The sequence below is a fragment of the Kogia breviceps genome, chromosome 8 (genome assembly GCF_026419965.1).
Source record: "Kogia breviceps isolate mKogBre1 chromosome 8, mKogBre1 haplotype 1, whole genome shotgun sequence".
NCBI classification, from domain to species: Eukaryota; Metazoa; Chordata; class Mammalia; order Artiodactyla; family Physeteridae; genus Kogia; species Kogia breviceps.
The window spans coordinates 19,312,578-19,334,807 of NC_081317.1; the positions used below are offsets into that span (position 1 = coordinate 19,312,578).

The window sequence follows — 22,230 nt, forward strand, 5'->3', positions numbered from 1 at the left end:
ACCAAAAACTTCTTTCAAAAATAAAAACACCATAGAGACCTCTCAGCAAACAAAAACTCAATCTGTCACCAGAAGATCTGTACTGGAAGGAAGATACTAAAGGTACTTCTAAATATAAATAATACTATTCTAAAGAAAAATTCCAAAGGTAGTTTCGGGGGTAGGTGAATGATTCTAGACAAATGTGTGGAAATGCCGGAAGGGATAAAGAGTAATAACAAAGTAATAAATGAAGACTAATAAAAAGTAAACATGTGGATAAACCTAAATGAACACTGACTACACAAAGCATTAATAATAATGTCTGTTGTGGTTTAAAATATAGCAGGAATTGAAATCCATGATAACAAGACCACCACAGACAGAAAGGTGAAAAGAGTTCTAAGGTCTTTGGATTGTCCAGAAAGTGATAGAAGGATCCTCTTATAATAGAATTGAATAAGTGCAGGATGCATGTTGTAATCTAGGGTAACCACTAAGAGAAAAGAATACATACCTCACAAGCTACTAGAAGAGAAATTATACAAATCACAAAAACTTAATGCAAAAGAAGGCAAAAATAGTACAGAAAAAAGAACACAGAAGGGGAGGACCAATAGAAACAGTAAGATGGAACATTTAAGCCCAAAACTATCTAATATATCAGGAAACACACTAGACGTTGCATAGTAAACACTCCAGTTAAAAAACAGACTGAATTATTTTAATCCCACACGGTCACAAGAGGAGCACCGTTAATAAAAGGATGCAGATAAGTTGACGGTAAAAGGATGAACAGATATACTATGTAATCACCAATCAAAAGAACGCTAATGTGTCAGACAAAGTCGATTTTAAGGCAAAAATCTACTAAAGAGGGATATTTCATAAAGATAAAAGGGTCAAACCATCAGGCAGTTCTAATAATTCTAAATTTGTATGTATGGAATAACAGAGCAAAACTTGTCAGAAGTGAATTAAAATATACGTTCACACTAAAACTTGTACACAGTTGTTCATAGCAGCATTATTCATAATAGCCAAAAAGCAGATTTGATGAATAACCCAGCTGGATGAATGGATAGACAAAATCTGCTCTCTCCGTGCAATAGAATATTATCCAACCATTAAACAGGGATAAAGTATTGATACATGCCACAATATGGATGATTCTTGAAAACATTCTGTTATGTGAAAAAGTCAGACATAAAAGGCCACAAACGGCATGATTCCATTTATGAAAGGTCCAGAATGGGAAAATCCAGAGAGATAAAGAAGACCAGTGATTGTCAGGGGCTGAGGAGAGGGAGTAACGGGGTGACTACAAATGGGTAGGGGGACTTTGTGGGGGGAAGAGGTGATGAAAATGTTCTAGAATTAAACAGTGGTGATGTTTGTGCAATCTTGTGAATATACTAAAAACCACTGAATTTTATACTTTAAAATGGTGGATTTTATGGTATGTTAATTACATCCCAATTTTTTTTTAACTATGTAATTAAAAAAAAAAACTGTGTCAAAAGTAAAAGGAGAAACAGAAAATCTACAATCCTAGCTGGAGAGCTTCCTCCCTTGGTTGCTGATAGAACCAACCAACCAAAATCAGTAAGGGTATAGATTTGAATAAGGTAAGTAAAGACTCACAAAATATACACATGTAGAAAACAGTATATACAGCAGCTGAAGAAAAGTCATCATCAGGTGATGGAGCCCTTACCAGGAACCACACTATGAACCAGGCCTTGTGTTTTGCACGCGTCACCTCAATTCGTCTCCCTATAATCACATGCCCCCTTAATAGATGAGGAGGAACAGAGGGTGGCATCTGGCCCAAAGTCACCAACCAGCTCATGCTTCACTTCCTTGCTAGGGAAGCAGAATCTTCCCTAGATTAAAGAATAAAGACTAGAATCTTTATTCACATAAATACACCCCATGGTGCTGGAGTAACTGAGGTCTGATGCAGAATGAACAGACATTAACTGTTAATGAGCTACATCATCCACAAAAGCATAAGTCGGGTACCTATAGCATTTAAGACACAGTGAGAGATAAAAAATAATAATAATAGCAACAATTTCTTGAGCACTTACTCAAGTTTGCAACTCACAGTTGTAAGCACTTTACATTTTTTATATCATTTAACCTTCACAATCACCTGCCAAGTAGGCACACTTATCCCCATTCCACACTTGAGGACTGAGACCCAAGGATGGGAAGGACGTGGCTCCTAGGTGGCAGACCTTGGATTTGAATACATGTGACTCTAGAATCCAAGCCCTCCGCTCCCACTTCATGACATGGCACCATCTTTGAAACAGAGCTTTGAAACGGCGCACATGTTCCTTTGTGGAATCTCATCTTCACAGCAACCTGGTGAAGCAGGCAAGACAGAGATCACAGAATTTTCTAAAAGCGGAAACTGAGGCTCAAATGCGAAGAAGTGTACCTCATGGGCACACCTGAATGCCCTACCCACTGGGTGAGACCACCAGAAACTCTAAAGAGAGGAAAAGGAAGGAAACAACACATCAAGGGTCCTTTAAGGAAGCTGTAAAATGGAAAAACTGCTGTTTTGTCAAAACACACACATTTTTATTCTCTGTTATTATACTTACCAGGGTTTTATGGTTGAATGATAAATATGGATCACATTCACAGCCCACACTTCCTCTGTGGCAGGTGAGAAAGACAATAATCGCCTTCATGAATAATTCCCACTGAGCAAAGCAGGCCGCAGCATTTGTTGGCTGAAGAGAAATGCCTAAAAGAGCCATTTCCGAGGGCTGGTCTATGTACATGATTTCTCTTCTCTGGCCCAGAGAAAGTGAACAGTCAGATTCATCACTTACATGGTAAGTCACCCACATAATTACATTTCATGTTCACCAGATTCATTTATAGACTGAACTGACATTCAGAGAGGTTAACCTAACCAAGGTCATACTGCTAAGAAGTAGCAGATCTGAAATGAGAATACAGCTCTCCTGATGGCTAGGAAAGTGTTCCATCCAAAGGGGTATCGGGTCTGGGACACCTCACCTGTGTGGGTCTATAGAACCTTTCTGCATGTAGATAAAGGCATAACAGAGAGAAAGGCCAAGGGTTAAAATGGAACAGAAAAAGATGGAAATTCCCAGATCTTTGGCTTTGAAAGGGCCATTAAGAATCATCTAATCTACACATTATACAGATGTGTAAACTGAGGACCAGCCTAAAGTTACATAGCTAAAAGTGGCAGTTCAGGACCAGAACCCCAGTCTGTGACAACTTCATCACTCAACTGAGTACAGAGAGCAATTTGCAAAAGCTACTATAGAGATGACAAAGCACTCAGTCCACAGGATTTTTTTCCTCAGCAAGTCCAGGTCATGCACAAAAAATACAAGGTGCAGTCTTTGTCCTTGAGGAGCTTATAGTCTAGCTAGAAGAACAGGTATATGCACAGGAAAACAGAATCAATAACATAAAACATCAGTAAAGGCAGCAACTACATCAAGAATTTAAAGGCTGCAGAGTCAGGAATTCCCTGGCGGTTCAGCGGTTAGGACTCGGTGTTTTCACTGCGGTGGCCTGGGTTCAATCCAAGGGCGGGGAACTACGATCCCGCAAGCCACGTGGCATGCGGAAAAAAAAAAAAAGTGAGATGATTTGGATTAATGGATTAAGAGGTAATTTTTTAAAAATAAAAATAAAAAAATAAAGGAGGCAGAGAGTGGCAGGTCTGGCTATGTTGAAAGGCTTCCTGAAGGAGGGGTAAGGAAAGCTGAGCTTTAAAGCATGCATAGGAGGGGGAGGGGCAAGATAGGGGGAGGGGATAAGAGGTACAAACTACCATGTATAAAATAAATAAGCTACAAAGATATATTGTACAACACAGGGAATACAGTCCATATTTTATAATAACTATAAGTGGAGTATAACATTTAAAAATGGTGAATCAGGGCTTCCCTGGTGGCGCAGCGGTTGAGAGTCCGCCTGCCGATACAGGGGACACGGGTTCGTGCCCCGGTCCGGGAGGATCCCACATGCCACGGAGCGGCTGGGCCCGTGAGCCATGGCCGCTGAGGTTGCACGTCCGGAGCCTGTGCTCCGCAATGGGAGGGGCCACAACAGTGAGAGGCCCGCGTACCGCAAAAAAAAAAAAAAAAAAAAAAAAAGTTTTTTTTTTACAAAAGCATGCATAGTAGTCCAGCAGATACAGAGGAACAGGTATGTCAGTCCAGGAAAAGAGTTTCAACCTATGAAGGATTTTTATGGGCAATGAAGCCAAATTTGCAGATGAAGGCCAGGTCTTAGGTGCTGGGAAGCCTTTAAATGCCAGGCTAGGGCTTTTGGATTTGGGCCTAGGGAACAACGGGTCTTCAAACTTGTTCAGAAGCAGAGCACCTGGCAGCCTCTGAGCTCTTCATGGAATTCCACAAGTGACAGATTACGCTTCACTCCAGGACAGTGTTAGTGTTAAGGGACAAACCGCCATTCTCCGTCTGCAGTATGAAACCATACCCACAAGCAAGCATGCCTTTGAACAAAATATGTCCTCCAATCAGACAGGATCAGTCTCTTCCAAATATTCCCATTAGCAGTTACAGGCCGTTTGTCTCCTACTCCTGAAGGCCTGTGTGCTAGCATACAAGTCCAAGTGCCATCGTTTTTCAGAAAATGTAGGGAAAAAACCAACTTAAAAATGGAGAACATTCTGAGAATTTACTTCTTCACTTCAGATTGGGAAGAGGCTTCTTATAATCTAAGGGGCCCAAGGCAATGCCACAAAGAGCAGTGTCCTCCCTGAGTCTCCATCTGACAAGAAGGGGGTGGGGACAGGAGCATCACCTGAGACCAAGCTTTGGACACACATTCAGCCCGGTCTGGTCAGCTTCACATTTCCTGGGCTCTCCAGACAATGAAAGGGATGTGCGGGTGGCCCTTTCATCCACGCCCACAGTTCTAAGCAGCACAGAAAGTACCTCAGAGTGGGACCATCGGCTTCTGCAAAGGCCAGGGGTCAGTGTGGGATGTCGACAAGCCATTCTTGTGCAGGGTCCTGGAGTGAGCACAATATTCGCAGTGCTGACATGACTGACAGCCTCAGAGTGCCCCCAGACGCTGCTCTCCTCGCCTAGGGCTCACCGTCGGCCACCTTGGGATCCTGAGGCCTCCCTGACTTCTCACCTTCAGCCTTGGAAGAAGATGAGTACCTTCGTCCCTAGGTCACCTGGCCAGGAATGGGCAGCACCCTGTACCCAGGATGTGGGCTTCTATGAGCTGGCAGGGGCATGGAATCCTTGGAGAGTCTGTGTGTCGTGTGCCCAATGCCTGGGGGAGCTGAGAAGTCACCAGGAGTCGGATGTAGTAGCCACCAAACACTGCCAGCAGCTGCTGGGCCATTTCCTGGAAGAGGTAGGGAAGTAGAGTGAGGGCCACAGAAAAGTGTCTAAAGCATGAGGGGTACGCCAAGTGGTCCTGACACCCCTGGACCAGCAGTAATGCTCACTAGGAAGAACTCAGCAAGGCCCTCACCCAGGACAACTGCAAGATGCCTGAACTGGTCTGGAACTCCAGCTCTCAAGCTCTGTGGGGCTCCTGCAGCCTCAGTTTCCTCATCTCTGAAGTGGTAACCTAACTGCTAATAGGTGATAATAATATGCACAAAAAAGCTAGGGAGCGTCAAAGCACTAGACGAATTACCATTGGTTTATACCAGCCAATTGTGCACACACACACACGCAAACACACACGCATTTTTCCAGTTTCAAGTGTCTGTGATTTTGTAAAGTACATGAGGTCAAGGTAATGCACTTGAAGAAAATCACCAGTAAATGGAGGCAGGGTTGGGGGAATACCACTCTGATGGCAGGATTCTTCAAGTCATACACAGCAGTACCTGCTGAATTGCTTCAGAAAGTACTCCTACATTAAAAGTGCTTATCAGGGCTTCCCTGGTGGCGCAGTGGTTGAGGATCCGCCTGCCGATGCAGGGGACGCGGGTTCGTGCCCCGGTCCGGGAAGATCCCACGTGCCGCGGAGCGGCTGGGCCCGTGGGCCATGGCCGCTGAGCCTGCGCGTCCGGAGCCTACGCTCCGCAATGGGAGAGGCCACAGCAGTGGGGGGCCCGCGTACCACAAAAAAAAAAAAAAAAAAAAAAAAGTGCTTATCAAAGCTGGATTTATCACAAAAAGATAAATACGGTATGATTCCACTTACATGAAGCACCGAGAGCAATAAATTCATAGAGACAGAAAGTAGAATGGTGGTTTTCAGGGGCTGGGTAAGGTAAAAGAATTTGTGTTTAATGGGTATCTTGTTTCAATTTGGGGAGATGAAAAAGTTCTGGAGGAGGATGTAGCGATGGTTGCACAACAATGTGAATGCGCTTACTGCCACTGAATCATACACTTAAAAATAGTTAAGGGGGTGAATTTTATACTATGTATATTTTACTGCAGTGAAAAAAATTAAAAAGTGAGAAAGAGGGAAAAAAATTTTTAATTGTATTTAATGCATGCTCTTAACACATTTTGGTCTCTAAAGTTCCATCCACCTGTCCAGCAGTTGGGATTCCAGCAAAGATCCTCCAGTTTCTTTTGTGTGGCATGGAAGCCTTTCACAGTACTTGTGTCCAGTCTGAATGTAATGAAGTGAAGTGTGGGTTACACCCAGCCTCTTTATGTCAGTACAGTTAGGGATCAAGAATAGGCTTTCAAATCAAAAGGGCCAAATGGGAATGTCAGCTCAGCCACCCTGGGATGGACCCTGAGCAAAGTCCCTTCACCTTGCTTAGCCCACTTCCTCAGCAGCAAAAGACAGGAAATCACAGCACCTTTCTGGTTGCACTGGAGTGAGGACTAAAGGCACTAATGGATAGAAAGCCCAATACCTAATGCGCAATAAATGCCATCAATATCACTACCATTATCATTATTCAAAAAGCAGAAACTCCACCTAGCTCTGTAGGATCCATGTTTCCTTGGAGTTATCCTTTGTGCTAGAAAAAGGTTGAAAACTTCAAACAGCCTACCACTTACTAACTCAGATTGGTTTTCCCGCCCGTTTATTCTAAAATTGCTAACATAAGAAGCAAAGAGCTGTGACGAGAAATTGGCCTCCTGAGAATCACAGGACTGATTTCTGCCTTGGACTTTGCCACATTCTCCCTTGTTTTGCAACCTTGAGTGAGTCAGCTGACCTCTTAGAAGCTTATTTCACCCATCAAGGAAGAAGGGAAAATAATCTATACTTCAGAGGATATGCTAAAGCATTTTATGCATGATAAAAACCTGTAAAAATGTAAGAGGTCATTATAACTATTTCTCCGCCTTTTGCACACACTGGGTTCCTCCTGAAATATGACAGTCTGGCCCAGGTTGAGACTTGGGCATTGCTTGTATTTTCCTTTGCTGTTTTATAAGGGCAGCTACATTAAAAACATGTGCACACACACTGAGACTTGATATTCATGACAGGAAATTGTATTACTATTGGTTTGAATGAATTTGAAAAAATAATTTAAAAGACCCATCATAGTTAATAAGCTATTTCACATAAACCCAGACATGCATGCACAAGAAAGAACGTGATCTTATCAATTTTTCAGCTCTTTGAAGAGATTAATATATTTATCATTTTCTCTCACAATGGTCCTATTTGCAGGTCCCCCCACTCCCCATCCATGCAAAAGGGAAAGCCTGGGCTGGTTTGGACCTTTAATCCCCAAATCTATTGGCTAAAAAGAACATGCAAGTGCTCTCCTGTATCACACCCTGCCGGAGGTCGCCCCTCGCTGCATGTCTCCCAGACAGTGGGTCTGTCCTCATGGTGAGAAGAGGGTTGCACAAGCCGCAAACCACATTACCAGACTTCTGGTCTACCAGCTCTTGACCATACCCAACAGACAGCTTGGGTGGCAGGACCCAACAGAACTCTGGAGCAGGAGGAAATGAAATTCAACAGAGATGCATACAAGATTTAAATATCCAACTGCAATTTAAGGAGATGGATGGAGAGATGATAGATTGACTGACAGATTTTAAAATGACCCAAAAATTCATCAACATGTTCATGGTTAGGTAGGCTATAATCCATCAATATGCAACTACATATCCAATAGAACTACACAAAAGAATACCAAGATATTTTTTAAATGGGGTGCGGGGGCACCCAATAAGTATAAAATGATTCCTCTAAGCTATCTTTTAAAGTGCTGGGGTGAGGAAAAGAATATTGAAAACTAGTAGGCTAGAAGACGTGTATGGTCCCTACCAACCCAGTAAAGGCATGTCCCCAGGAATCTAGAACTTGAGAGCCCCACACGGACTCTATGCAAACACCTGGTGGGAGAGGAGGGGGCTTGACTGGCCCGGGTGCCTGTTACCTCCGGCTCGGCCTCAGGAATAAGCTGGCGCAGCTCGGTCTGCATGAGTGTCCTCTCCGTGGGACGAGGACTGCTGGGCAGGAGAGGAGCTTCCTCCAGCAGGTTCTCCGGCCCCTCGGCCACTGAGGGGCTCACCCCAGTCTCCGTGACAACACACAGCTGGCTCAATCTGCTTCTCAGCAAGGACTGCAAAGGAAACAGAGAGGGACTCGGTGGTGTCCTAAGTTAGGTGGGTGTAGGATGCCGGGTGGTTCCCTGAGCCGCAGACCCACATAGGATGGATAGACCGTCTACTGACTCAGATGCTGACCTCAGGAGACTCTAGAGAGATCAGATAATTCCTGCCAAAGTATATGGTCAGAAGCACTTTTCCTTCCATGCTCTCATCTGCTCCTCAAAAAGGCTTGGGATGTGGGAATCTTTACCCATATGTTGCAGATGAGCAAACTGGAGCTCAAAGGAATTGCCCAAAGCCACACAGGAACCAGTGGGTCCGGATCAGGGCTAAGCCACAATCCTGACTTCAAAGCCAACTACAGCACTTGTGGGGGCCCGAAAATGGATCCCAGGGAAGAAGCACAGGGCTCGAGGACAGGCGACCTGGGCTCCAAACCTGGCATCACCAACCAGCTATGCGGCTTCTCAGAGCCTCGGTTTCCTCCTCTGTGGAACTGGAGCAAACTCTCCCCGTTCTTTCTCAAAACATTCAGGATTTCAAACAAGTGAAAGTCATCTAAATATACGGTATTTTCCTCTGCCAGAATCTTTATTATTGTTGTTGTTATAAATGAAATATATTCTCACTGTTATTTATTATTGTTATTATTATAGATAAAATTTATATTCACTGTAGAAAATGTGGAAAATGCGACTAGTTCAAAAGGAAAAGACGACTTACCTGGTGGCGCAGTGGTTAAGAATCCGCCTGCCAATGCAGGGGACACAGGTTCAAGCCCTGGTCCGGGAAGATCCCACATACCACAGAGCAACTTAAGCCCCTGCGCCACAACTACTGAGCCTGTGCGCTAGAGCCCGCAAGCCACAACTACTGAGCCCACGCGCCACAACTACTGAAGTCCAAGCACCTAGAGCCCATGCTCCGCACCAAGAGAAGCCACCGCAATGAGAAGCCCGTGCACCGCAACGAAGAATAGCCCCCGCTCATCGCAACAAAGACCCAACGCAGCCAGAAATTAAATATAAATAAATAAATAATTCTATTTTTTTAAAAAGGAAGAGAAAAACAGCCATAATTCCCTAGGCAAAAACAACCATGATTCCACAGAGGTATTCTTCCTTCCAAGCAACTTTTCCTTAGACACTTGTTCCGACGCTGAGGTAATGCAATCTATACAATTTAGCCTCCCGCTTTATTTTTTTGCTTTGTTTTTCACTTAAGGTATCTCACCTCTTGGCTCGTCTTCATTTCTCGAACATGGTCGGACAAAAACTGCACACAGGTCTCCAGGTCGAAGTAGACAAACCAGAGCTGGGGAGAGAAGCAGCTATGACCGCCGAGGCCAAAGCCCACCAGACCTTGAACTCTCCATCTCTGAGACCGGCCTCACCTCCTGCCTCCTCGCTGGAGGCTTTGCCCTTCTGGGGATGACCGGATTCATCCTGGTCTCCGGCGTGGGCATGCCATTCTGCTCTCTCCCCCCCCCCCGCCCCCCCGCACGACGGGGTCTCCTTTGGATGGCAGGTAGACAAGGGGCTTCGTGTGCAGATTTGGAAAATGTCAAACCCTGTGCCCGCTGGGGGCCCACCCGTACCCACACCCTGGGCCCCTCACCAGCTAAGAATGCGAACATGGTGCTGAGATCTATCAATCCTCCCAGGCAAAGCCCAGCCAGGATCAGGCGCCCTGGGCCTCAACCAGCCCAGCTGTGTCCCAGACCCACTGTGTGACCTCCTTCTAGTCCCTTCAGATCTCCCCATCGCCTTGGGGCCAAAAAAACAACCATGCCAGGAGGACAAGGCCCTCAGGCTCTGACCTGCCTCCCCAGAGACCTTGTCTGGGTACCGAGGGCTCGAAACAGAGGAGACCCCATCTCTTTGCTGAATAAATGTTGAATGAGGAATGTGGCTCGGATGGTCTCCGAGCTTCCCTTCCAGCCCTACCTCGTGGAGGTTCTAGGCTGCTGGTTACCACCCAGAGAGGAGTCTCCAGGAAGAAACACTGGAGCGGAGAGGAAGGAAGGGCTGGCGACGCCATCTCCATTAGCAGACTCCAGGGGACACTGCGCAGACTGGGAGAGCCCAGCCCCAAAGTGGGTCCGCTGGAGAGGTCACTCCGAGACACAGTACCTGAATCACACTCTGGCAGCCTTCCACTGTGTCTGTCACCCCCAACAGCACCCGGTGTCTCAGGAGGGCTCCGTTGGCAGCTGCCAGCCTCAGATCCGTGTTGGCGTTGGCCTGTAAGACAAACGCCAGCCCCTTGGCCCCACCTCCATGCTGCCAGGGAGCTCTCGGGCCTGGGCAATAACCACACACTGTCCCTGCCCGAGACACCACGGGACAATCCTGGTCTCCAAGACACATCCATTGTCTCCCCTATAAAACAGACTGTGGCATTGTTGGGACAATAAATTCAACAGTGTCAGAGAGCTTCGGGTGAAGCCCAGCTCTGCTACTTCCTGGCGGTGTGGCCCTGGCCAAATGTGTCCCTTCTGAGTCTTGCTTTCTTCAGTTGCTGAAGAGAGATAAAAAGCGTCTCCGGCCCTTAGGAGCATGGCGAGATTGAACTGAGATTGTGTGTGTGACGCGCTTAAGCTGGTGCCTGGGACACAGTCGGGGGCCACACGTATCTGCAGGAGGAGGGGGCTGGAGAGCTTTGAGCATCGACTGTGGAAATAAAGCACCTACTTTCCATACTACCTAACCCAGTGACTGGCCCTCGGAGGGGGGCTCTGGGAATCCACCTCCTTCTTCTCCCACCAGAACCAACTGACGCCATGGATGACAAAGTAGGTGCTAAGCAGACCGGGGAGAAGAGGACAGGAAGGGTGACAGGACCCAAAGCTCTAAAAGACCCTACAAGGACTTTCAGATGCAATTAGAAGGCAACCCAGTCGAGGACAATGGTCCCCAAAACAGGAAGGACCCCTGTAGGGAGCTTTTCAATGTGTGAGAAGGCCGTTACGGTTGTCACAGGCACGGGACAGGCAATGCTGGCATTTAGGGACGAGGACCAGGGATGCTAAACACATGCCTTCCACCGTCGGCCACGTCCCATGACAGAGAATCTTGCACGTGGAAGGACTGTTCCCCCAGCCTACCTGAACCCCAAATGTCCCACTGGGCACGAGCACATGTGAAAAACTCTATTCATAATTCTCTGACTGGCCAACCTAATTCCATTTTACATATAAACCTAAAGTGTTTTGTGAATAGGTTTTAAAATGCATTGGATTTTCAAGGAATGCCATTAAAGACACACCTCGAGGGCTTCCCTGGTGGCGCAGTGGTTGAGAATCCGCCTGCCGATGCAGGGGTCACGGGTTCGTGCCCTGGTCCGGGAGGATCCCACATGCCGCGGAGCAACTAAGCCCGTGAGCCATGGCCGCTAGGCCTGCGCGTCCGGAGCCTGTGCTCCGCAACGGGAGAGGCCACAGCAGTGAGAGGCCCGCATACCGGAAAAAAAAAAAAAAAAAAAAAAAAAAAGACACACCTCGTTTATTGCGTTTCACTTTATTGCGCTTTACAGATACTGCCTTTTTTTTTTTTTTTTTTAACAAACTGAACGTTTGTGACAATCCTGAGTCAAGCAAGTCTATTGACGCCATTTTTCCACCAGCATTATTTTTTTGTTTGTTTGTTTGTTTTTGTTTTTTTTGTGGTACGCGGGCCTCTCACCGCTGCGGCCTCTCCCATTGCGGAGCGCAGGCTCCGGACGCACAGGCTCAGCGGCCACGGCCCACGGGCCCAGCCGCTCCGCGGCATGCGGGATCCTCCCAGACCGGGGCACGAACCCGTGTCCCCCGCATCGGCAGGCGGACTCTCAACCACTGCGCCACCAGGGAAGCCCCACCAGCGTTATTTTTTAACTAAGGTATGTGCATTGCTTTTTTCAGACATAGTGCTTTCACACACTTAATAGACGACAGTATAGTGTAAACATAACTTTTATATGCACTGGAAAGCCAAAAAATTCGTGTGACTTGCTTTATTGTGATATCCGCTTTATAGCGGTGGTCTGGAACCAAACCCACAGTATCTCCAAGGTCTGCCTGTATTATGAAAATCAAGGGATGATTATATTTTGTTTGGCCTAGAACTTCAGCAAGGGTGTTCACCCTTTCAGAAACCCCTATCACCAAGATTTCAGGCCCTGACTCCATCTCTTAACTACCTATATAACCCTGGGCAAATTAGTCACCGTCTCTCTGCCTCCACACCCTCACGTCCAAATTGGAGATAACACCCCCTAATAATAAGGGTTAGAATAAGGATGAAATGAGTTAATTCACGTAGGACACCTGGAAGAATGAACACTCAATATACGTCACCTAGTAATATCTTTATGATGACGATACTGAACTGAAGATACCGTGTTTTCCACTGTACCATGGTGGCCACAAACGAATATTTTTTAGGAATTTGCAACATACCCTAGTGATGTGTTTTTTTTTTTTTTTTTTTTTTTTTTTTTTTTTTTTTTTTTTCGGTATGCGGGCCTCTCACTGTTGTGGCCTCTCCCGTTGCGGAGCACAGGCTCCGGACACGCAGGCCCAGCGGCCATGGCTCACGGGCTTAGCCGCTCTGCGGCATGTGGGATCCCCCCGGACCAGGGCACGAACCCGCGTCTCCTGCATCGGCAGGCGGACTCTCAACCACTGCGCCACCAGGGAAGCCCGCTAGTGATGTGTTTTATTCTATAGGGGATAAAAGACAAGAGTCTTGCCTGCCTTCACAAGCCTTCTGATCTTGAAAAAGTCTAATAATGACCCAAACAAGGGGAAAACAAGGCAGTGTGTACAAACGCTGAGGCTCTCAAGGATGCTATGTGATGCGGGTAGGACACAAACAGTAAGAGTGACAATGGTCAGGAAGGGGGAACTGCATGGTCCTGAGAGATGAGGGATCCGAGGATAAAGAAGTCCTTGAGCTGAGGCTCAGAGGAAGATCTGAGCGAGGCTGTGTGACCACAGACTAGTTACTTAACCTCTCTGAGCTGTGGTTTCACCACTAGTGAAGAGTGAATAATCATAACAGTTGATACATAGTGAGCATTTATATAACACCAAGTAAGATTATAAGCACGTTGCATGTATTAAGTCATTTAGTTCTCCCAACAATCCTATGAGGGAGCTAAAATTATTATCCCATTGTACAGATGAGAAAACTAAGGCCCTGAGAGGTTAAATAATAAATCACCCCAGGTTGCAGGGCTAGCAAATGGCAGAGGTACCCTGCCTCCTTGTGAGGTTGTTGTTGGGCATGGATATCAGGCCCCAACCACAGAACACATAGTAAGTGTTCATTAAACGATGGTCATATGAGAAAGTAAAGGATCCTGGAGGGGATCAACAAACAGTGATGACAGAAGGGCTATTATGTACCAGGGGCCTCCATGCTGCACCTACGCGTAAAGATCCAGGGTTTTGTTTGTCTCTGTACCCTGTGCCTAGCACATCCCCTGGCACTTGCTTCATAAATGGCTTCGTAAATGCCAGCTGAATAAGGAAGAAAGGGAGGAAGGAGGCAGAGAGCCACAGCAGGCATTCCCTGAACTGCCTCCCTGAAGCACCTGCCAGGTGCCAGATATTTTGCGTGCTTCTGATAAAACAGGGCACTTTGCTTCTTCCCCCTCCCCAAGAGAAGGTTCTTGCTGCAGAAGCAGCCAGCTCCACTGATTTTTTTATAGGCCAAACACAGGGGCCATGAGAGCTTCAGCAGAGCCCAAGGGCAGCATTATTCTGTCAGCCTCATCGCAAAGCCCGACAAAGATCCTTTCAGAATGATTAAGCCATGAAGTTCCTATTTGTCCCTGTGAGCAGGGGCAGTAAATGGAATTCATACCCTCAAACCCTGACCACATTTCCCAACATCCCGCCCTCTCCTCCTGAATGACGCAAGAGTGGAGTGTTTGCTAAAGATCTCAAAGTCCAGCTCTGTGCCAGGTGCTGGGGGAGCTTCTGAAGCAGCTGGAAAGACAGTGGAGGGGTGGTTGCCAGAATAAGCGTCCCCCAAGTATGTGTAAATCCTACTTCCCAGAACCTGTGAACGTATGTTACTTGGCACAGAAAAATGAAGGGTGTAGATGGAATTGATGTTGCTAATTAGTTGGCCTTAAAATAGGAAGATTATCCCAGCTTATCTAGACAGCCCAGTGTAATCACAGGGGGCCTTGAAAGTAGAAGAGGGAGACAGAAGACTCAGAGTCAAGAATGCGAGAAGGACTCAACCCACCACTGCTGGCTTTGAAGATGGAGGAAGGGGCCACGAGCCAAGGAACGCAGGTGGCCTCCAGGAGCTGGAAAAGACAAGGAAACAGATTCCCCGCCCCCCAGAGGCTCCAGAAAGGAGGAAGCCCAGCCCTGTCAAACTTTTAAACTACAGAACTGTTAACACAACACACTTCTGTTGTTGTAAGCCACTACATTTATGGTTATCTGTTACAGCCACAGAACACCAATACAGTTGGGTATTGACTGAGAATATGGCTTGGAATCTGAGCGTCCTGGCCTTGAATTCCAGCTCTGCCATTTATTAGCAGCATGACCTTGGACTACTTCTTGGGTCTTTCGGAGCCTCGGGTTCCTCGCCTGCAAAATGAACGTAAAAGCCTCTACCCAGAGATTTACTGGGGGGTTTAATGAGTTAATGCATGTAAAGCATTTAGTAGATGACCTACCACCTATGAAGGGCTCAACAGTAACAAAAGACAGATGTTGAACAAGCAGAAGACAATCAGCAAACCATACATTAAGCCAGGGGGTATCGATCTCCTTGTGAATGAGATCAGGAATCAAAGGGTTCAGGCTTTGAACCTCCACCCTGCCATTCCGAGTGGGATTGGGACAAGTTACCTAAACTCCCTGATCACCCACCCACTCTCTGCCTCAGAGGTCATTACTGGGGTTAAATGAGACACAACTGTCAACCAAGCACCAGGCAGAGTCCATCCACCTCTCCCCAGGTACCTTGTGCTGTGAGGGGGGTCCAGGAAACACCCTTGCTCACAGGGCTGTGGCGGGCACCCAGGCAGAGGAGGCGCACAGAAGGGCTCAGTCGCCTCAAAGTGCCATCCTCCCCGCTCCCAGACTCTCCCAAAGCACAGCCTGCTTCCAGAAAAACAACCCACAGGCATTAGAGAGAAAAACAGAAAGGATTTAATCACACGTGTGAGTTGATTTCTTTTAGTCACTGGGCACATGGGCCAGGGTGAATTTTCATGGTTGGGGAAATTCTTTGAAGCAGGTAAAAGAAAAATCTGACTTGGGATTCCCCTGTCCACACAGCCTTTCTGGAGGGAGCGTGGCTGGAGTCCCCGGATGTCTTACCTTCCTCTGGTGTCTCTCGAAAATGAGCACAAGAGTCAGGGTCAGGCTCATGGCAGCCAGGGTCACGAGCAGCACGGCCACCCAGTGGTTCCCCAGGGCGAACATCTGGCTGGTGGAGTAGATGTTGGCCCACACCACCACGTAGAACACCTGCGAGAAGCCAGAGAAAGGGTATGGTCAGGAACACCAGTCCTCAAATGAAGCAGCTCCATTCCAAGGGACACCCTCTGGCCACTTCTGACACCCTCCATGGATACGAGAGCATCACAGGGCCAGAGACTGATGGGGGCAGGAGATCGGGGTGGTCTGTGAGAATGGGCCCTTGTTCCTTGTTCAAAAGCAAAGGGAGGGCTTCCCTGGTGGCGCAGTGGTTGAGGGTCCGCCTGCGATGCAGGGGACGCGGGTTCATGCCCCGGTCCGGGAGGATCCCGCGTGCCGCGGAGCGGCTGGGCCCGTGAGCCATGGCCGCTGAGCCGGTGCGTCCGGAGCCTGTGCTCTGCAACGGGAGAGGCCGCAACAGTGAGAGGCCCGCGTACCACAAAAAAAAAAAAAAAAAAAAAAAAAAAAAAGCAAAGGGAGAGGCAAGGGGTTAGAATAGCTACTCCAAATCCTCGCTTACTCTGAATTCAAATAAAACAGAAAAGGGCAGGGGGCTTGGGAGTGAGATAAATTTGAATCAGAAGCCCACGTTGATCCTTCAACAGCTAGGTGGCCTTAGACAAGTTGTAACAACTCTCTGGGCCTCAGTCTCCTCATCCCTAAAATGGGGATAATAATACCTACTTCACAGTGTTGTTATAAGGGTTAATAAGATAACCTATGTAACAGCCTAGCACTTCTTAGGAAATCAGTAACTGCCAGTTGCCACCCCTTCCCCTCCTAGAAGCAGGACATGGGAGTCAAGAGTGCTTTTTGACCATCTATACATACAGAGGAGTGGCAGGTCACAGTGGTTAAGAGCACAGATGCAGAAACCAGAGTGCCTGGGTTCCAACGCTGGCTGTGCCATATTCTTTATGCCTGTGTGTGTTTCTGTATATATACAGGTGGATACATATGTTTATATGTACACACACACACATATATGATTAGAGCTGAAATAGACCAATCCGTTGAACAGATGGGGGAACCAAGTCCCAGAGAGGAGGAAAGTCTTGACAAAGCCAGACACTGAGTCCAGAGCCTCAGGGGTGGGTCTACAGATTCCTAATCCCCCAGCTCTGCCCTTAATAAACCCTGCCTCCCATCCTCTACATGGGGAGCCGGTTACAACTCTCCCCCAGGAATCTCCTCTTACACCAAACCCAGGTCCAGGTGTACTGCTCTCTCCCAGGCAGCCCAGCCCCCAGCCCCCAAACCCATTACCCACACCAACAGGCTCCAGGGCACTCTGCTGAATTCAGCAGTGCCTCAGAGGCCTCCCTCGCTCTTACCACAGCGAAGGCCAGCCGCACAGGCCTCGAGTTGTAGATGATGTATCTTCTCACTTGGGGCTCCAGGAGGGCACTCTCAGCCAGGCTCCTGTACTGCTCAGCCGGGACCTGCTTGGCCACCCAAGGGAAAGAGACCTGTCGGCCACGGAGAACCACGCCCCACTCCTTCCCACCAGCGAGCGTGTTGCGGCCAGTTCACGCGGCTATCATGTGGAATGATATCACGTGGACGAGGTGCATTCCTGGCTGCCCCCAAAGGCAGCATGAGGAGCATGGAGCATTGCATGGCAATCACAGGGTGCAGCTTCCAGCTCAGAGAAGGACAGGCACCGCTGGGGAGGTGGGACAGCTTGAGATCCAGGAGGACATCCAGGAGAGGGATCCCTGCAGCCCAAGGCTCAGCGCCTCACAGCAGACCCCGGATAGACTACTGGTTAAGGTGCAGGCCGTGGGGTCAGCCAGCCCTGGGTCTCCAAACCTTCCCTGCCCCTCATGTGCTGTGTGACCTGGAGCAAGTAACCCCACTTCTCCTCAGTTTCCTCCTCTTTAAAATGAGGATAGGGCCTTCCCTGGTGGCGCAGTGGTTGGGAGTCCACCTGCCAGTGCGGGGGACACGTGATCGCGCCCTGGTCCGGGAGGATCCCGCATGTTGCGGAGTAGCTAAGCCCGTGCGCCACAACTACTGAGCCTGTGCTCTAGAGCCCGTGCTCCGCAACAAAAAGAAGCCACCGCAATGAGAAGCTCCCTCACGGCAACGAAGAGGAGTCCCTGCTCGCCGCCACCAGAGAAAGCCCGGGCACAGCAACAGAAACCCAATGCAGCCATAAATAAATAAATAAATAAGTTTTTAAAAATAACTAAGTAAAATAAAATGAGGATAATCAAAGTACACCTTGTAGAGGTGATAGGCATATTAAATAAGATAATACATATACAATATTTACAATAAATACAATAAATATATGTGTAGTATGTATATATATATTATCTGGACATATTTGGGGGCCTCTGTTCTCTTACTTAGATAGATATGTGTGTCTAAGTGTATGTGTACACAAGCCCGGTGCTGGTTCCACAGTGAACACTTGATACACAAGTGTTATTCTCAAACTGTACCATCAATAACTATTAATACAGTCCAAGATACTGAAAATTCACATCTTCCTGCCCAAACAAAAAATGTCATAGAGCAAAGGTCCTATGAGAATGGATTGCTTAAGAACACAGAATTTAATCATCAGAGATGATATTTAGGAACATGGTAGAACAACATGAAAACTGTTCATCAGTTAAGAAAACCCTATCTGAAGACAAACTGTTTAAGAAAAATGTTCTTTTGTACAAAGGCTGAAAGGAAGCGTGGGAAGTAAAACCAGCTCATGTGCTGATGTGGGGCTAGTACTGTCAACTTGGAAAGTTGCCCTTTAATGGTGATAAAATGTTGTTTTAAACCACAATGCAATTCAGTTTTAAAGGAGTAAACTCTCAAGTCTTCAGGGTAAAATTAGCAATGTAGCTTCCTCATCCATAAATAATCCTCCCTGGGCAGTGAAAATGAAGTCCTAATCATGCTGGAGGATTTGAGAAGAGCAAGAATCACACCTGTGGGAACTTAATAGCAATACCACAATTTATCGAACATTTACTATGTGCCAGGGCCAGTGCAAGTGTTCCTCGAGCACTGCTTCTCCTAATCCACACAAAAACCCCGTGTAATAGGTATTAATATTGCCCTCGTTTTACAGCTGATGAGACTGTGGCTCAGAGAGGTTAAGTCACCTGCCTAAAGCAACCCAGGCAGTAATCAGCTGAGCTGGATCTGCATCTAGATCTATGAACCCCCGTGAAGCCTATGCCTCGAATCACTATGCTTGAAGGTACTGCATTATCATCTAATGAATGTACGCACCCTTCCCTTTGCAGAAGCAGTTCCTTCTCCTAAGATGCCCTTCCTCCTGTTCACCCAGCAAACTCCTTTTTTTCCTTCAAGAGGCCAGATCAAGCATCTGCTCCTCGGCAAAGCTTTTGTTAGAATGAATGAAGGAAACCTCATTAATACTGGAGTTGGGAAGGCCAGAAGGAGGTGCCCTCATGCCCTGCCACTCTCTGTCATCTGCAGACTCCAAACAGGAAGAGAATCACCTTGCATCTCCAACAGGAAGAAGGTCGGTTTCTGCCTTTTACTACCTCAGCAGGAGGAAGGAAGATTTTCTCCTCGCCTGGCAATAGCCCAGCCAACGAGAGGCTGTCACAACTCAGCCAATGAAAAGCCACTACACTTCGAACCCCCAGTTTCCCCCACTGGCCTCCTTGTTTATAAGAGCCCCTCCCAACTTCTCTTTTACCTCTATAAAAGAACAGTCCTTTCCTTTGTTTCTCCAGACTTGCCCAGTTTTTACTATAGCACGCTTGTCCCGAATTGCAACTTTCTGCTACTACCGAATAAACCCATCTTGCGAGCCTAATAACTGGCTGCTTTAGTTTTAAGGCGGACACTTTCATAACCACTGCTCCCCGAGCTGAGTTTATCATTTTCTCCTGTGAATGTCTTCAATGCCTTGTGCCTCCCTCTACTGCAGCATTTATACCATACTGTTCTGCTTTACCTGACGCATGTCTATCTCACCCCCGGGGCTCTGTGAGCAGTGTGACACCAGGCACGGGGACCTAGTCACCTCTGTAGTACTCAGTGACCGCCTAAGTGGCCAGCACAGGGTGGACACCCCAAAACACACATCTGTTAAGTGAATTAATTGGAAGGAGAGGACATCTTCCTTATATCCCCTACCATTCTGAGCACAGGGTAGGTGTTTAATAAAAATGTTGTGAATAATTGGATGATAGAATAGATAGACGGACAGACAGGTGGATGGATGGATGGATGGATGGACGGAAGAAAAAGTACTAAGGACTCAATAGAGTCAGCGCTCACCTGAATGCCCCAGGTCTGCAGTTGTTCTTCGGCGGCTCCCAGATCGAAGGAGATGGGTGCACAGGTATTGTCAATCCGGAGAACGGTGAGGACCTGGCCATTGTGGAGCTCTGAAAGCAGACCAGAAGCTTCATCTGGCTGAGCAGTAAGGACTTTGGGTGAGCCCAGACCTTGATGGCACCACCTCCTCTGGCCTTGAGAACATTCTCATGGTGAGGAGAGACTTGCCATCCTCAAACCCCTATGGGAGGAGTGGACTTGACTGGAAAGCTCCCAGGAGACAGAACTGAGGCCAGAGGCTATTAGGACATTATCTGAGACCATAAAAGGAAGAACTTCCCAAGAATGTGAGCTGTCCACACACAGTCTGAGAGGTAGTGGGCTCCCCCTCACATGGGATATTTAAACGGAGACTGAACAACTAATTGACCCAGCAGACATTTATTCGAGGATGGCAAAGGAAGCACAACCAAACAACTTATATCCCTAGTGGGCTCAGAGTCTAAGTAAGAGGTAACAGTGTGGTAGGTGCAACAGTGAACCCCCAAGGATGTCCTCGCCCTAACCCCCAGAACCTGTGAATACGTTATCTGACATGGCCGAGGAGAATGGGGGTTGCAGGTGAACTTAATGGTATTAATCAGCTGGCCCGAAATAGGGAGATTAGCCTAGATTATCTGGGTGGGCCCACTGTAATCACAAGGATCCTCAAAAGTGGAAGAGAGGGAATTCCCTGGCGGTCCAGTGGTTAGGACTCCATGCTTTCACTGCTGAGGGCACAGGTTCGATCCCTGGTCGGGGAACTAAGATCCCACATGCCACGGGGCAACTAAGCCCACAGGCTCTAGAGCCCGCATGCCACGACTAGAGAGAAGCCAGTGTGCCGCCCGCACGCCGCAACTGAAACCCGACGCAGCCAAGTAAATAAATAAATACAAAATTTTTTTTTTAATGGCGGAAGGCTTCAGGAGCCGAGGACTGCGGGTGGCCTTTAGATGCTGGAAAAGAAAACATTCTCCACTGGAGCTTCCTAAAGGAATGCAGCCTTGCTGACCACGGCTGTCAGACTGTGAGCCGACAGTCTGGCCAGTGTCAGACTTCTAACCTACAGGACTGTAAGAGAATAAGTGCATTTGCTAAGCCACTGTTAGTGGCACCTGTTACAACAGTCACAGAAAACTAATCCGCTGACTTACGGGGCAAGACCTCCCCAGTGTCTCTGCACTCGCTCGACATTTTAAAAGCATATATCGAGTGAAGTCATACCTCAAAAACACACATCATCTCCGGCTTGTCACAATGGCTATCAAAACTCTTGCCCTGCAGGGCTGCAATGAAGCCAGACCAGGAGACCAGAGGGAGGACAGCTACAGTGAAATCCCCTCGGGTCCAGGGAGGAAGGGCAACTGAAAGAAGCCAAACCAACTTCCCTTCTGAGTAGAGAAACTCTGAACAAAAGGACCGAGATCTCCTTCCATCACGTACAAGGCCCGGGGAGCCACCAGAGAGCAGCCAGGGCAGCCGCTGCGGGATAGTCCAGCCCTGAGATTCTAGGATCCCAGCGTTCAGCCACGCAGGGCTGGGAGCTGAATATTTCAGCACATTTTCTGTAGCTGTTGCTCATAAAAGGAGGGATTAAACCATGAACGTGTTACCTGCCGGCTCAGGGCACAGCTTGGGGCAATCCCTGAGTCTTAAAGCAAAATGACTATTTCTATCTTCCTGGGAATCCCTGGCCCACCCAAACGCTCCTCTAACCCCTCACCCTGTCCATCCCTGGGCCCTGCCACCTGGGCCAACAAAATCTCTCCCAGCTCCGTGCACCCCTTGGTATCTTCACCACAACCCTAGGCCAGGCTCCCTTCACCTCTCCCTGTACCTGCCGTAGTCTCCTAACTGGTTTCTCCAACCTGCTCTTCCTCTTACAATGCATTCACACAGCAGCCAGAGCACAAATCAGATAATACAAATTCTCTGAGTAAAACTTTCAATAGCTTCCCAGTCCTC

At 47.6% G+C, this 22,230-nt stretch overlaps 1 protein-coding gene across 8 annotated transcripts in view; it reads right to left on the reverse strand.

The window, feature by feature from the left end:
• TMEM268 (transmembrane protein 268) overlaps nucleotides 1–22,230 on the reverse strand; it is a 66,262-nt gene that overhangs the window by 31,842 nt on the left and 12,190 nt on the right. For 6 of the 8 annotated variants that reach the window (XM_067040893.1, XM_067040889.1, XM_059071111.2 and 3 more), the window contains 7 exons: nucleotides 20,224–20,333; nucleotides 17,292–17,399; nucleotides 15,859–16,008; nucleotides 10,658–10,768; nucleotides 9,759–9,839; nucleotides 8,351–8,536; nucleotides 2,598–5,370 (listed from right to left, as the gene is read on the reverse strand). In XM_067040893.1, coding sequence (XP_066896994.1) covers nucleotides 5,191–5,370; nucleotides 8,351–8,536; nucleotides 9,759–9,839; nucleotides 10,658–10,768; nucleotides 15,859–16,008; nucleotides 17,292–17,399; nucleotides 20,224–20,333 — 926 coding nt within the window. In that variant the 3' untranslated portion in view covers nucleotides 2,598–5,190. Of the gene's footprint in view, nucleotides 1–1,179; nucleotides 5,371–8,350; nucleotides 8,537–9,758; nucleotides 9,840–10,657; nucleotides 10,769–15,858; nucleotides 16,009–17,291; nucleotides 17,400–20,223; nucleotides 20,334–22,230 lie in introns of those variants that run through there. The other 2 variants (XM_067040891.1, XM_067040888.1) reach the window with 2 other exon arrangements.